General features: G+C 41.5%; 1 protein-coding gene across 1 annotated transcript in view; it reads right to left on the bottom strand.

The window, feature by feature from the left end:
• Nucleotides 1–3,968: 3,968 nt before the first annotated feature.
• chst14 (carbohydrate (N-acetylgalactosamine 4-0) sulfotransferase 14) overlaps nucleotides 3,969–14,894 on the bottom strand; it is a 14,427-nt gene continuing 3,501 nt past the window's right edge. Inside the window, exon 2 of the mRNA XM_043690547.1 lies at nucleotides 3,969–5,657. Within this exon, the coding sequence (XP_043546482.1) occupies nucleotides 4,839–5,657 (819 nt within the window). The 3' untranslated portion in view covers nucleotides 3,969–4,838. The remainder of the gene's footprint in view (nucleotides 5,658–14,894) is intronic.

The raw sequence follows: 14,894 nt of genomic DNA, 5'->3' as shown, positions 1-14,894 counted from the left end.
AGCCACTTACATTTGCAAGTTCTAATTAAAAAGTACATAAGAAGGTTTTAAATTCATTGTTACTTTATGAAAACATGTCTAATATACACCTATATGAGTTTAAGTTCTTGCCCTATAATAGAACTAATGATTGTCGTGAATCAAATTTATATAATTGAGCTTAAGTTTCACTGCTTGTTAAACAGCCTTCCTGGTTAGGAAAAAGATTGTGAGAGTTTTTTTTTAAAGATGTAAAAAAGGTAAGAGAGAGGCAAGAGTTGACATTTGATTGCTAGAAAATGAGGCTGGAGAAGTAATAATGGGGAACAAATAAATGGCAGAGGAACTGAATAGGTACTTTGCTTCAGTCTTCATGGTAGAGTACACCAGTAGCATACCAGAACATAAAAATAATCAGGGATCAGAAGTAAGTGTAGTGGCCATCATGAAGGAGATGCTGGGGAAGTGGAAAGGTCTAAAGGTGAATATAGCACCTGGACCAGATGGACTACACCTTGGATTTCTGAAGGACATAGCTGAAGAAATTGTGGAGGCATTGGTGGTGATCTTTCAGTAATTACTGGAGTAAAGGAGGGTCTCAGAGGATTGGAAAATGGTTGATGTAACACCCCTGTTTAAGAAGGGAGGGAGGCAGAAGATGGGAAATTATTGGCTGGTTAGCCTGAACTTGGTCATTGATAAGACTTTAGAGTCCTTTATTAACTTTAGAGTTCACACATATGGACCAGATCCTAATTATAACAGCAACCACCCAAACACACATGAGAAGCTGCATTAGGATCCTGTTCAATAGGACTTCAACATACTGCAGCATTCCTGACCTGTGAAAAGAAGACCACCACCTCTACAAAGTCTTTGCCAAGAATGGATAACCCTGCAATTTCATTCGTTGATACCTGGCAGACAAACAAGGTGATGAGGACATCCCACATATTAACCACTCTACCTTACATAAAAAACTCTCAGAACTGACAGAGCCAGACTCCTCCAACCACTAGGATTTATGACAACACATAAACCAACAGCCACGCTCAGACAACTCACCAGAACAAAAGACCCAATTCCCCTTATGTGCAACACAAACTTGGTGTATAAGATTCTATCCAGATACTGCACGAAATACTTTATAGGACAAATAGGCAGACAACCAGCAATCTGCATTCATAAACACCAACTAACCACTAAACACAATGACCAGCTGTCCCTAGTAACCATATGCACAGGCGACAACGACCACAAGTTCGACTGGGACAACACAACAATAATAGGACAAGCAAAGCAGAGGACAGCCAGAGAATTCCTAGAAGCTTGGCACTCATCCACAGACTCCATCACTAAACACGTAGACCTAAACCCAATTATACTAACCACTGCAACGAACAACTGGAACTGGCAACCGGAAACAATGGGAATGAAATCACAAATTCCAACGGACACAGTATAGCAGCACTTCATAGGAGGCTCCACAGCACTGAGGATGTTACCTAGAAAGGGGATGAAATGTCTGCAAACCAATTTCCCAACTCGATGAACATACTCACAACTGCAACTGGCACCAGAGCTACAAATCTTTACACAAACTTTGAAATCCTTCATTAAAGATGAGATTGCAGAATGCTTGCAAGTGCATGGTTAAATAGAGTTGAGTCAACATGTTCATCAAGGGGAGGTATGACAAATGTTAGAATTATTTGAGGAGTTAAGCACGTTTGTTTGATCGAGAACCCATGGATTTCCAGGTCTTTCACAAGGTGCCACACAGGAGGCTGCAAAATAAGATCCCATGGGGTTAGGGACAAGATACTGGCATGGATAGAGGATGGCTGACTGGCAGAAGGCAGAGAGCAGGGATAAAGGAGTCTTTTTGATAATGACAGCTCGTGATTAATGAAGTTGTGGACCATTACTCTTCATGTTATACATTAACAACCTGCAGTCGAGAGTGTGGTGCTGGGAAAGCACAGCCGGTCAGGAAGCATATGAGGATCAGGAGAATCGACGTTATGGGCATAGGTCCTTCATCACTTTCTCCTAGTTGATTAACAATCTGCACAAAGGAATTCAGGGCATTGTTGTTAAGTTTGCAGACAACAGAGTGATGGAGGGACAGGCAGTGTTAATAAAGCAGGGAGGCTGCAGAAGGAGTTAGTCAGGCTAAGAGAATGGGCAAAGAAGTGGCAGACGGAATACAATGTAGAAAAGTGTGAGGTCATGCCCTTTTGAAGAAAGAACAGAAACATGGACTATTTTCTAAATGGGGAAAGGCTTCAGAAATCTGAAGCACAAAGGACTTAGGAGTCCTCGTTGAGGACTTTAAGACTAACATGTAGGTTCGGTTGACAGTTAAAAACAAAATGTAATGTTAGCATTCATTTGAATGGCTAGAATACAAGAGCAGACATGTACTGCTGAGGCTGTATAATACTCTGGTCATACTGCATTTGGAATCTTGTGAGCAGTTTGGGGCTCCATATTTAAGGAAGAATGTGCTGGCATTGAAGGAGGTCCAGAAATGTACAAGAACGATCCCAGGGCAGAAGGGTTCATCATGAGGAGCAATTGAGGACCCTGGGTCTGTACTCCATGGAGTTTAGAAGGATGAGGGGTGGATCTCATCAAAACTTACAGAATACTGAGACACCTGGATAGTGTGGACATGGAGAAGATGTTTCTACTAGTCGGAAAGACTACACCTTGAGGTCACAACCACAGAGTGAAACAACAACCCTTTAGAACTGAGATGAGGAGGAATTTCTATAGCCAGATGGTGATGAAAATATGAAACTCATTGCCACAGAAGGCTATGGAGGCCTAGTCATTGAGTGTCTTTAAGACAGAGATAGATAGGTTCTTGATTGTCAAGGGGATCAAAGGTTATGGGAAGAAGACAGGACAATGGGGTTGAGAAACATATCAGCCATGATGGAATGGCTGAGCATTCTCAATGGGCCAAATTACCTTATTCAGCCCCTATATCTTATGACCTTCATATCCAATAACATTGCTACAGATTGCCATGTTTTATAATTGGTACAGTGTGACATTTATACATAATATTTCTCTATTTCAAGTGGAGGAGCTAAGAGAAAAAAAAAACACTGATCATTGAGGATTTGAAAACAAAGGATAGGATAGAATTTGATGATTTCTAACAGTCCACTTGGTTTTTTTTGATGAAAACAAATTGCTCAAAGTGATAGAATGATAAAAGATCTTCAATTCAGATTGAAACCAAGCTGGATCTGAGTTTTTGGGAAGTAGTCACAGTTCTGCTTTTCATGGTTTACATAGTAATCGTAGCTTTAATTTGACAGCTGAGAAAAGAGATTATTGTTGTATCTAACCTATCTTCCTTACTGACCACTTAGTTTTGTGTTTTCATCGACTTAAATCCGAGAAAGGTTGCAAGGCAACCACAAACATGGACCCACCCCATAGTTTATTTTCAGGTTATCCAGCAATTAACAGTTATAAGTTTCACCTCCTCTCCCTAAAAGCTTTGCTTGCCTTTTCTCCAAAGTTATTGACTTTCTGTAAGTACGGGATCAGCCAAAGCACTCATTAAACTGTTAACTTAAATTCCAAGGCATAGTAAAATCCTTTTCAGTCCAGCTTCTTTAATAAGGCTCATTTTGAAAATGATCACTGTTTACATACAAAGCTCATGACACTTTTCCCCATTGCCTCCATGTTCTTTTCTTTTCTAAAGAGACCAGAACTGTTCACAATACTCTCAACTATGGTCTAATCAAAATTCCTAAAGTTAACATCTCTACTTTTCAATTGTCATTGTAAAAATGAATACCCCCACTTTCTTGGTAGTATTCTGAAAGGATTACAAGAAATGTCTGTAATGAGGAGACCAACATCAAATCATTGTCAAAACAGACATTTTAAAATAGGCATTAAACATATGTAACAAATTGCAACTCACACTTTTAGCAAATAAAAGAAAACAAACTCATTTTAAGTGGTAATATTTTATTTCATTTGTAATATCTTCATAAAAAATAGACCCTTTTAAAAAAACTGAACTATTATCAGCCCAACTTGCTCCCAATACCTTGTATTCCGCTCAACTGATATCAGCTTTTGGAATATATAAATACAACTGATTTTCCACCACCAACCTATAGAAGCTCATTTAAAAAAAGCATATTCTGCTCCACTCAATCTCTTCATTATAGTGGGGAGAATAAACAAAAAGCAACACAGGGCCTGGTCAAATACAGCTAATTCTCGATTGCATTGTTAAGGCTTTTGCTACTGTGGCACAATTAAAAACCAGACTCGAGAATTATCAATGATTCAGGATTTGAGACCTGCTCTTTTTCTTAAATAAGAAAATGAGATTTAAAAGACAGCAAAAGATCTGAATCTGGAAAAATATGTTTACACTCTAGTAAGATTCACTGTGTTGCTATTCTGCTCAGATTTTCTTTGACATGAGATGGAATTGAATGATAAACATCACTAAATTATAATAAGTACTATTCCAATGGTAATCATTAATAAGTGGGCAAGAAACTGCAGAATATTCTACTGATGAAAAAATAGAGGGAAATGTAGTTGAAGCTTAGTGCCAATAATATTGGTCTTGGACAATAATTTAATGTTCACTTCTGAAAACTAACTGATGATGGCTAAACTCAAGATGAGGGAGGGATTAGCGGCAAAGAACCACCATTCCTTTAGGAAGGTAACAATCCTAGTGCTGTACAGGTATATAATGACATCACACAAAAATAATGTTATAACCTTGGTGTAATACTAACAACTCCATATTTACCATTTAGAATATAAATAGAGAAGGGTTTCTACCAACACATCTTGGCCCTTCAATGTCTGCAATATTCACTTGTAACGTTTGGGAGAGGGTATGCATAAAGTGAAAAGTCTAGAATATACTTTGGCAAAAGTTCATTGAGAAGTTCTTGTGGCACTTTACACAGGTAGTAATGTATGGTCTCTTTAGTGATGGGTTTATACCATGCTTGCCTTTGAGGGAATTCCACATGAAGTGGGGCTCCAATACTTCGAAGTACATGGTGCGCATCACTTTGCAATCGTTCATAAGAACCAATGTAGTCATATGTCACAGCACATGGCTGGCATAGATTGTAAACAGGCATCCAATGTTCATTCATTGATTCTACATCTTCATCCACCAAGTACTGAAGAAATTCTGTAAAAGTAACATCATCTCCCCTGGATTGTCCCACGTGTTTTCTATACCTTCTCACTATCTCCATTCCATATCTCCGCTGGTATGCCTCAATTTCCCCAAACTTGTTTTTATAAGCTGACAACAATCGCTCCATTGGGTCTCGAACAAACAAAAATTTATAATAATGTCTCAATCTGTATTTAATTTCACTGTTTTTTAAATCTCCAAGGAAGACCAGGTCATTTTTGTGATCCATTTTTATCTGGACATGGACATTATCCAGCACACCACTCAGAACTTTAATAACACGTTTCCAGTTAGAACATGCAACTTTGGGTACATAACAATACAAGAATCTGTATTTATCATTGACCAGGATGTGTTTCAGTAAATTCCGTCGCTGAGGTGATGTTAAATCAAAAATATTATGCGGCATCGTTTTGGGTTTGCATACATTCTGAATGGTCCTATTCCGAATATCTTGAATAATCTGGAAAAAGACATGGAAAACATGAAAGTAATTAGGAAGATAGAGCATACAAACCTCTGTCAATATCAGTAACTTTTCCAGACAAATGCTAAAACAAAAGTACTAGCGTATGAAAATCTTCTTCAACTATTTAAGGAGTCCGAGTCGAGTGTGTGGTGCTGGAAAAGCACAGCCGGTCAGGCAGCATCTGAGGAACAGGAGAATCGATGTTTCGGGCATAACCCCTTCATCAGGAATGAGGCTTGTGGGCTGGGGTGGGGAGTGGGAAGGTAGCTGAGAGAGTGTGATAGGTAGATGAAGGTGGGGAGTGAAGGTGATAGGTCAAGAAAGGAAGATAGAGCAGATAGCTGGGAAGGAAGAATGGACAAGCCTCATTCCTGATGAAGGGCTTATGCCCAAAACGTCGATTCTCCTGCTCCTCAGATGCTGCCTGACCAGCTGTGCTTTTCCAGCACCACACTCTTGACTCTGAGCTCCAGCGTCTGCGGTTCTCACTTTCTCCTAGTTAAGGAGTCAGCCTTGGCTGAGGGGTACATGTCTCACTTTTAAAAAATTCATTTTTACATTCTGCCCTGGTTTGATCGGCCAAAATGCAACACCTTGCATTGATCTAAATTAATCTCCACCTGTCATTCTTCGGCTCACTGGTCCAGTTGAATTAGCATTTGGATACAGAACTGGCTCAATGGTAGAAGACAGAGGGTGGTGGTGGAGGGTTGTTTTCAGACTGGAGGCCTGTGACCAGTGGAGTGTCACAAGGAACGGTGCTGGGTCCACTACTTTTCCTCATTTATATAAATGATTTGGATTTGGATGTAACAGGTATAGTTAGTAAATTTGCAGATTATACCAAAATTGAAGGTGTAGTGGACAGCGAAGAAGGTTACCTCAGATTACAACAGGGTCTTGGTCAGATGGGCCAATGAGCTGAGGAATGGCAGATGGAGTTTAATTCAGATAAATGCGAGGTGCTGCATTTTGGGAAAGCAAATCTTAGCAGCACTTATACACTTAAAGGTAAGGTCCTAGAGAGTGTTACTGAACAAAGAGACATTGGAGTGCAGATTCATAGCTCCTTGGAAGTAGAATCACAGATAGATAGGATAGTGAAGAAGGCGTTTGGTACGCTTTCCTTTATTGGTCAGAGTATTGAGTACAGGAGTTGGGAAGTCATGTTTTGGCTGTACAGGACATTGGTTAGGCCACTGTTGGAATATTGCATGCAATTTTGGTCTCCATCCTATCGGAAAGATGTTGTGAAACTTGAAAGGGTTCAGAAAAGATTTACAAAGATGTTGCCGAGTTTGGAGGATTTGAGCTATAGAGGGAGAGGCTGAACAGGCTGGGGATGTTTTCCCTGGAGCGCCGGAGGCTGTCGGGTGACCTTATAGAGGTTTACAAAATTATAAGGGGCATGGATAGGATCAATAGGCAAAGTATTTTCCCTGGGATTGGAGAGCCCAGAATTAGAGGGCATAGGTTTAGAGTGAGAGGGGAAAAATATAAAAGAGACCTAAAGGGCAACTTTTTCAGTGTATAAAATGAGCTGCCAGAGGAAGTGGTGGAGGCTGGTACAATTGCAACATTTAAAAATCATCTGGATGGGTATATGAATAGGAAGGGTTTGGAGGGATATGGGCCGGGTGCTGACAGGTGGGACTAGGATATTTGGTCGGCATGAACGATTTGGACCGAAGGGTCTGTTTTCGTGCTGTACATTTCTATGACTCTATCTTGGTACATTCCCAGATAATCTTCTTCACTATCCACAATGTCATCAATCTTGGTGTCATCTGCAAACTTACTAACCATACCTCCAAAATTCTCATCTAAATTATTGATATAAATGACGAATAATAAAGACCCAGCACTGACCCCTGTGGCACACTGATGGTTACAGGCCTCCAGTGTGAAAAACAACACTACCACCACCCTCTGTCTTCTACCAAAAAGCTACTTTTGAATCCAATTGGCTGGCTCTTCCCAAATCTGAGAGATTTAACCCTACTTAACAACCTGCCATGTGGTACCTTCTCAAAAGTCTTGCTAAAGTCCATGCAGGTATCTACTGTACTGTCCTCATCTAATTTGTTGGTCACTCCTTCAAAAAAAAAATCAATTAGCAAGACACGATTATTCATACACATAGCCATGTTGACTATCCCAAATGAGTCCATACCTTCCCAAATTCCTATAGATCCTGTCTCTCAGAATCCCCTATAACAATTCACCCACCGTAGACATTAGGCATACTGGTCTGTAGTTTCCATGCATTTTCCTACAGTGTCGGTTTCCTCTGGGTGCTCCGGTTTCCTCCCACAATCCAAAGGATATGCAGGTCAGGTGAATTGGCCATGCTAAATTGCCCATAGTGTTAGGTGCATTAGTCAGAGCTAAATATAGGGTAGTGGAGTGGGCCTGTGTGGGTTACTCTTTGGAGGGTCAGTGTGGACCTTTTGGGCTGATGGGCCTGCTTCTATACTGTAGGGAATCTGATCTAAAGCCTCTTTTAAATGATGGCACAACATTAGCCAACCTCTAATCTTTGGCCACTTCACCCATGGCTGTCACTTATACAAATATCTCTGCTAGGGGCCGTACAAATTCCTCCCTAGCCTCCCAAAAAGTCCTGGGATATACTTTCAGGTCCCGGGGATTCATCTTAAAGCATTTTAAATGTCTGCAACACTTGTTCAAGGTCAACTCTTTACACTGGAAGACCAACAGGTTTGGCAGACTGAAGAGTTTCTTTCACCCAGATGACAGGTCTTCCAGGCACGGTCAATGTTTGTCTTGGTACGTTCTGGGGAATAGACCATAGAGCACAGATTCCTTCGTCACTGAGTTGCTCGGGGAAAACCTCTACAAAAACCACTACAACTCTCTCCAGACCTTTGCAAAGATACATTCCAGAAGGTGGTGTGTGACGGTGTCTTGCCCTTGCAGTCACTTCAAGGACAGCATGTGGTGGCACAGAGAGGCTGGGCATACATGAAGGATTTGACAAATAGTGCTCTTCACACCATCAGCCAAGCTATGTCTTGTGTTTGCTGGAAAGTTGGAAAAATGCCTCATCACCAGAAATAACTTTGTCAGTCTGCTTCTAAGAGGGAGCAGAATCTCCTTTTCCCTGCAAGGGGTCAAGGACGCTACGTGTTGACCACTTCCTAATGGACTTGTGATCAAAGGTCTATTTTGTTTTACAAATTTTTCCATGAAGGACAGGTGATATAGAAAGGTCCAACTACTTGGAGCGGTCTGCGGTAACAAGGCCATTTTTCGTAATAGTGGCAACAAGTAGAACCTCGATACATGGCATGGCTGCATCAAGCTGTGCCTAGACCAAAGGTGGCCATCAGGAAGAGGGCAGAATTAGGTACATGTTTGACCTCCAGATGAACTGGAAGATGACTCAGGTGACTACAAAGGCACAGGTTCTGGGAATGGGCCAGACCTGCACCATGTACAACAACAGAGTGCCTCACATCTGATTACCATACTTTGCTCTGCAATGGAGAGACAGTGGTGCTCCTATCTGCCAGTGTCTGTCTCACCTGGTCAATTTGCTCCTTCCAAGTTCTTGTGTGTGCCCCAGCTCCTTTGAACCATATTCCCAGAACCTTTGGATAGCTTGTCTGGACTGTGATGGGGATAAAGGATGGGTTGGCGCAGCTCCCAAAGAACATGGCCTCGCTCTTACTTTGGCTCCCTATGCCAAGTTGAACTGGTCACAAACGCTCATGAGTCTGTGCACTGACTGTATATGTGAGCAGAGAACAGTGATGTCATCAACCCACAAGCCTCCATTGTGTGGAATAGACACCCCTTTCAGACCTGTATCCTTCCTGATGAACTCAGCGACTGACTCTATTTAATACACAAACAAGGCAGGTGAGAAAGAGGGCAGTCTTGTCAGACTCCAGACCTGATTGGGAAACTTCAATTCCCAACTGTAGATTCACTAACAATGTTGGTATACAGCAGTCGGATACAATTCAGATTCTCTCCCCAAAGCCCATTTGGACAGTATGTCACTCATGCAGGAGTGTGATATCCTGTGAAAGGCCTTCACCTGGTCCAGGCTGATGAGGCAGATGCCCATCTCCCCTCTCCCACTGTCCTGCAAGTAAGTAATCACATCCATGGAGGACATTCATCCATGAGACATGGATGGCGCAGGCCAGGCCACTATTTATTGCCCATTCCTAACGCAACAGTTGAGAGTAAACCATATTTGTATAGGTCTGGAGTCACATGTAGGCCAGGCCATGTGAGGATGGCAGATTTCCCCCCCCTAAAAAGGACATTAGTGAAACAGATGGGTTCAAGTCAGAAAGTTCATTCTCTGAGCATCACACAAGCTGCCAATTCAGGATGAGGGAATTCATTCACAGGTCCCTTTAGGTAGGCATAAATCATGACATTATTTGAAAGAGTAGGAGAGTTGTAATGGCACATTGGCCAACATCAATCCTTCAACTAACAGAATCTCACTATTCTTGTACTTTTCAGTTTAGTAACTCAAGAATTATGTCTGTGCAAGTTCTCCTGATTATTTGTATAACTCAGCAGATGATCATGGAAAAATGCCAGCGAGATTGTGGTTTTAAAACAGCAAATCACCTGCCTGTTCTCTTAATCGAAGTCTGTCTAGGTCAACTGGCCAGAAAGTGACACTTCTATTAATAACAGTCTCTTCATTACTTATTTTACATACAATACAGGAATTCAGAATTATCTTGGAGAGGCTACACCATGTCTTTAACTTAGGATTCCTAAACTACGGCTTAGTTGTAAGATAGATTCTCCAGAAGAAAAGGAGGCTTCTCCAGGACTAACTTGAAATCACAGTAAACATCAGAAATGATGATATAGATGGATTTCACAATTTGGACAATGCACTTTAGAAAATACAGATTATTTCATCACATGCAGTGATTAAAAGTTCAACATTTTGAATTTATAACTCATATTTTATTTTCTTCTTTTTCATACATATGGACTCATGATAGGAAATCAGAATGGGGAAATACTCTCTTGGTTATCAGCAGCTGTTCACTGTATTTCAGCTAGAGTACAGAACACAAAACAGGGAGGTCTGGCGATCGTCACAAGGTCAGGCAGGTCATTGCCATTGAATAGGAATTCCCTGATTGGGGCCGTTAATCTGGTCCAATCAGGGAGTCCTGTTCTTATCTGTCAGCCAGGGGTGTTAGACATATTGTTCACTCAGAGAGCTGGCTCTAAGGCAGCTGGATAAGTGTCAAGGCACATGAATAAATTTGCTCGCAACAGTCATCTTTGAGTTGGGGGGTCAGCATTTCTGGCATCATGCCAGTATTTGAGAAGCTTGACTTGTTTGATCCTGCCAAAGACTGGGCCCAGTATGTGGAAAGAATATTATTTTTTGTGGGCAAATGGCATTGGGGCAGATGAAAAGCAATGAATAATCCTCCTGACAGTTTGGGGAACACCATTTGAGTGAAAGCAATTGCACAGCCTCACTCAAGATACACCTGAACAGAGAAACTGCAAGTCAGTCCACAGCAAAATGCCAAAACAAAGCCAAGCCTCAGCCATACGGTTAAAATTTTCTTCAGCATCCTGACATTCAGCAAGCTATTGTGGTTGCTACCAGTATGCAGACTCAAGGCAAAGGAGTCCCACTGGACCTAAAAAGTTGATTAAGAGAACTTACAGGTGAGTATCCAAGAGAGCGCACACCTGGGGAGTACACCTACATCTGGTTTGGAACAGTTAAGTCACTTAGCAACATCCAAATCTGAACCAAAATAAACATCTGGTTAAAAGGATCAACCAGTTTTAATGGAGGTCAATACTGGGATGGACATTTCAGTGATTGCAGAACCAGTCTTTAACAAAATTTGCTTTTGACTCTAAACAAGTTTGCATCAGACCTTGGCTACACTAAAGACCCTATATTGAGGCCTTACAGAGATTAAGGATACAATTTCAGTTCCGGTCTCAATGAGAAGCAGCTGCTTCAGTTACCACTGATTATAGTAAAAGGCTTGGGCCTAAGCTTGATGGGGCAAAATAGGTTGAGAAAAGATTCACCTAGATTGGCTCAGTGTTTCGAAATTAGAAAATTATTGTCTGCTAATTAAATACCCAAACTTTTTCAGGAAAGTCTGGAGATTAACAAAAGGAGCCAAGGCCACCTTGCTTATTGACCAGAAAGCAATTCCAGATTTTGCAAGGTATATATGCTCAGGCATGTGTAACAGCATCGGGAATTCCAATACAAGACACAAGACTCCACTAAGGCAGACAGACTTCAGGGGACGTTTGGTATTGGAACCATGGGAACAGCCCCAAATGGGTGAGTGACATGGTTGACACGAAGTCAGGTCCAGTGATGTATAAAGACAGTCCTCAACAAGCACGTGGACAATACAAAAGCTGCAAACTTGCAAACAGTGCTGATTCCTTGACAGCCTTTCTGACTGTTCCGGGACCCGTGGGTTCTGCCTCTCTGTCAAGCTTCGAAGATACATGGCGGATGTTGCAACCTCAACGCCTTTGCCATCTGAAGTGAATTAATTTCTTCTGAGACACTCCAGACACAAGAGGCCTATATCAGAGACAGAGTTGGAGGAGCTTAACCCAGTGCTAAAATGCTCCAGAAAAGGCTACATGATCCCTTTGTATTCTTAGATAACTTTCTTCACTAGCGACTATCCCAGCAATTTTGGTGTCATCCGTACCCTTACATTCTCATCCAAATCGTTCGTAACAAACATGGACCCAGCACTGATCCCTGCAGAACACCACTGGTCACAGGCCTCCAGTCTGAAAAACAACCCTCCACCACCCTGTCTCCTACTGTCTAGCCAGTTTTGTATCCAATTGGCAAGCTCTCCCTGAATCCCATGCGATCTAACATTACTAATTAGTCTATACTGAGAACCTTGTCAAAGGCTTTCCTAACTTCAGTGTAGATGTCTATTTCCCTACCCTCAAATCTTTTTGGTTAAGTTCTCAAAAAAACACAATAAAGTTTGAAAGACACAATTACTCACTCAAAAAATATTTCTACCATTACTGAATATTTCATCCTGTATGCCCCTCAGTGGCCCTATCTTTATATTTCTTTTGTTGTTTCCCTTCACATTGCTAAATGATTTTTCACTTTCTTAATTTTCCATAGTTATTCTGCCAGCTTCTTCTTTGTTTTCTTAAGTCATCGTATGCCTTGTTCTTTGATTTCAGTTAGGGCAAGCAGTAGTCTGGTGATATTGTCACTGGGCTCATGTCTGGATAGGTATATGAATAGGCAGGGTTAAGAGGGATATCGGCCAAGTGCTGGCAAATGGGATTAGATTAGGTTAGGATATCTGGTTGGCATGGATGAGTTGGACCGAAGGCATACATCTCTATGACTTGTGACGCAGAGACCCAATTTGGAGACACAAATTCAAATTCTATTGCTACATAGTCTGGAATTTGGTGACCACAAAACCACTGACAATTGTAGTAAATTGTTAATGTCCTTTTAGGGAAAGAAATCTATCATCTAATCTGGCCAATATGCAATGTGGCTGACTCTTAATGGCCCAGCGCTTGTTTACAGCTGTTACAAAATCTGATGAAACAGATTAAACTGAACAGACAAAACACAGGAAATAACCATCAATATATACAGGCCTGTTGACCCTGCAAAGTCCTCCTTATAAACATCTGGTACCTTGTACCAAAATTGCAAAGGCTATCCACACATTAGTCAAGCAACAACCTGAAAATCATACCGTACCCAGGATGGAGGTATCTGGGATATTGTATGTTCTGTACCACTTCCAGTTGAGGTTCCCATCATCCTTCAGTTAATTTGATACACTCCACATGATACCATGAAATAGCTGAAGGCAATGAAACAGAAAAGGCTACGGGCCCTGACAAGATTTCAGCAAAAGTACAGAAGACTCGTGCTCCAGAGCTAGCTATGCCCTTAGCCAAGCTGTTCCAGTACAGTTACAACACTGGCAGTTGTCCAACAATATGTAAACTTGCCCTGGTATGTCCTGTACACAAACAACAGGACAAATTCAATACAGTCAATTACCACGCCATCAGTCTACTCTCAATAATAAGTTAAGTTAATTAATGGAAGCTGTCGTCAACAGTGCTATCAAGCAGCACTTACTCAAAAATACTCAGCTCCTGACCTCTTGGCAGCCTTGGTCCCAACATTGGCAAAAGGGCAGTACTCAAGAGATTAGGATGATTGCCCTTCACTCCATGGCGGCCTTTAACTGAATACATATCAAGAAACCCTAGCAAAATTAGAGTCAATGGGAAATCAGCGAGAAAATCCTGTGGGTGGAGTCATATAACAAAGGATGAGATGGTTAATGATCCTAGCCACTGAACATCATTGAAGGAGTTTCTCAGGGGAGGTTCTAGGCCCAAACCACCTTGAGCTTTCATCAAAGGCCCTTCTTCCATCAGAAGGACAGAAATGAACATATTTGCTGAGGATTGTTGCTGAACATTGTGCAATCTCAACTCCTTAGAAACTGAAGTGCATGTCCAAATGCACGATATTCAATCTTGAACAATATTCAATCTTGAGTTGATTAATGGCAAGTGACATTCATACCAGTGTCAGATTAATCAGAAATTGCATTAGACCGACAACTAAACGCTGTGGCTACAAGAATAGATTTACAGGCTTAGAATTTAGGTTTTTAAAAAGTGTTGAATGGTTAGAAGAAATAGCAGAGTTAGATCTGCTGTAGGGAGCTCACAAGGGGTTGCCCAGTATTGACGCCATCTTGAATCCAAATTATTCAAGTACTCCTGTCTACAAATTGGAAAACTAGATCACCATGCCATGTTCCTTCTCCCAGCTTACAAGTTGAAACAGGAAGATCCTTCACAGAAAGAAATACAATGCTGGTCCAAGGCAGCAGAACATAGAACATAGAACAATACAGCACAGAACAGGCCCTTCGGCCCACGATGTTGTGCCGAACATTTGTCCGAGCTTAAGCACCTATTCATGTACCTATCCAATTGCCGCTTAAAGGTCACCAATGATTCTGACTCTGCCACTCCCACAGGCAGCGCATTCCATGTCCCCACCACTCTCTGGGTAAAGAACTTACCCCTGACATCCCCCTTATACCTTCCACCCTTCACCTTAAATTTATGCCCCCTTTTAACACTCTATTGTACCCGGGGAAAAAGTCTCTGACTGTCTACTCTATCTATTCC

Source organism: Chiloscyllium plagiosum, chromosome 1 (genome assembly GCF_004010195.1).
Source record: "Chiloscyllium plagiosum isolate BGI_BamShark_2017 chromosome 1, ASM401019v2, whole genome shotgun sequence".
Lineage (NCBI taxonomy): Eukaryota > Metazoa > Chordata > Chondrichthyes > Orectolobiformes > Hemiscylliidae > Chiloscyllium > Chiloscyllium plagiosum.
Note: the sequence above shows the minus strand (reverse complement) of the source record. Positions and strands in the feature narration are given on the sequence as shown.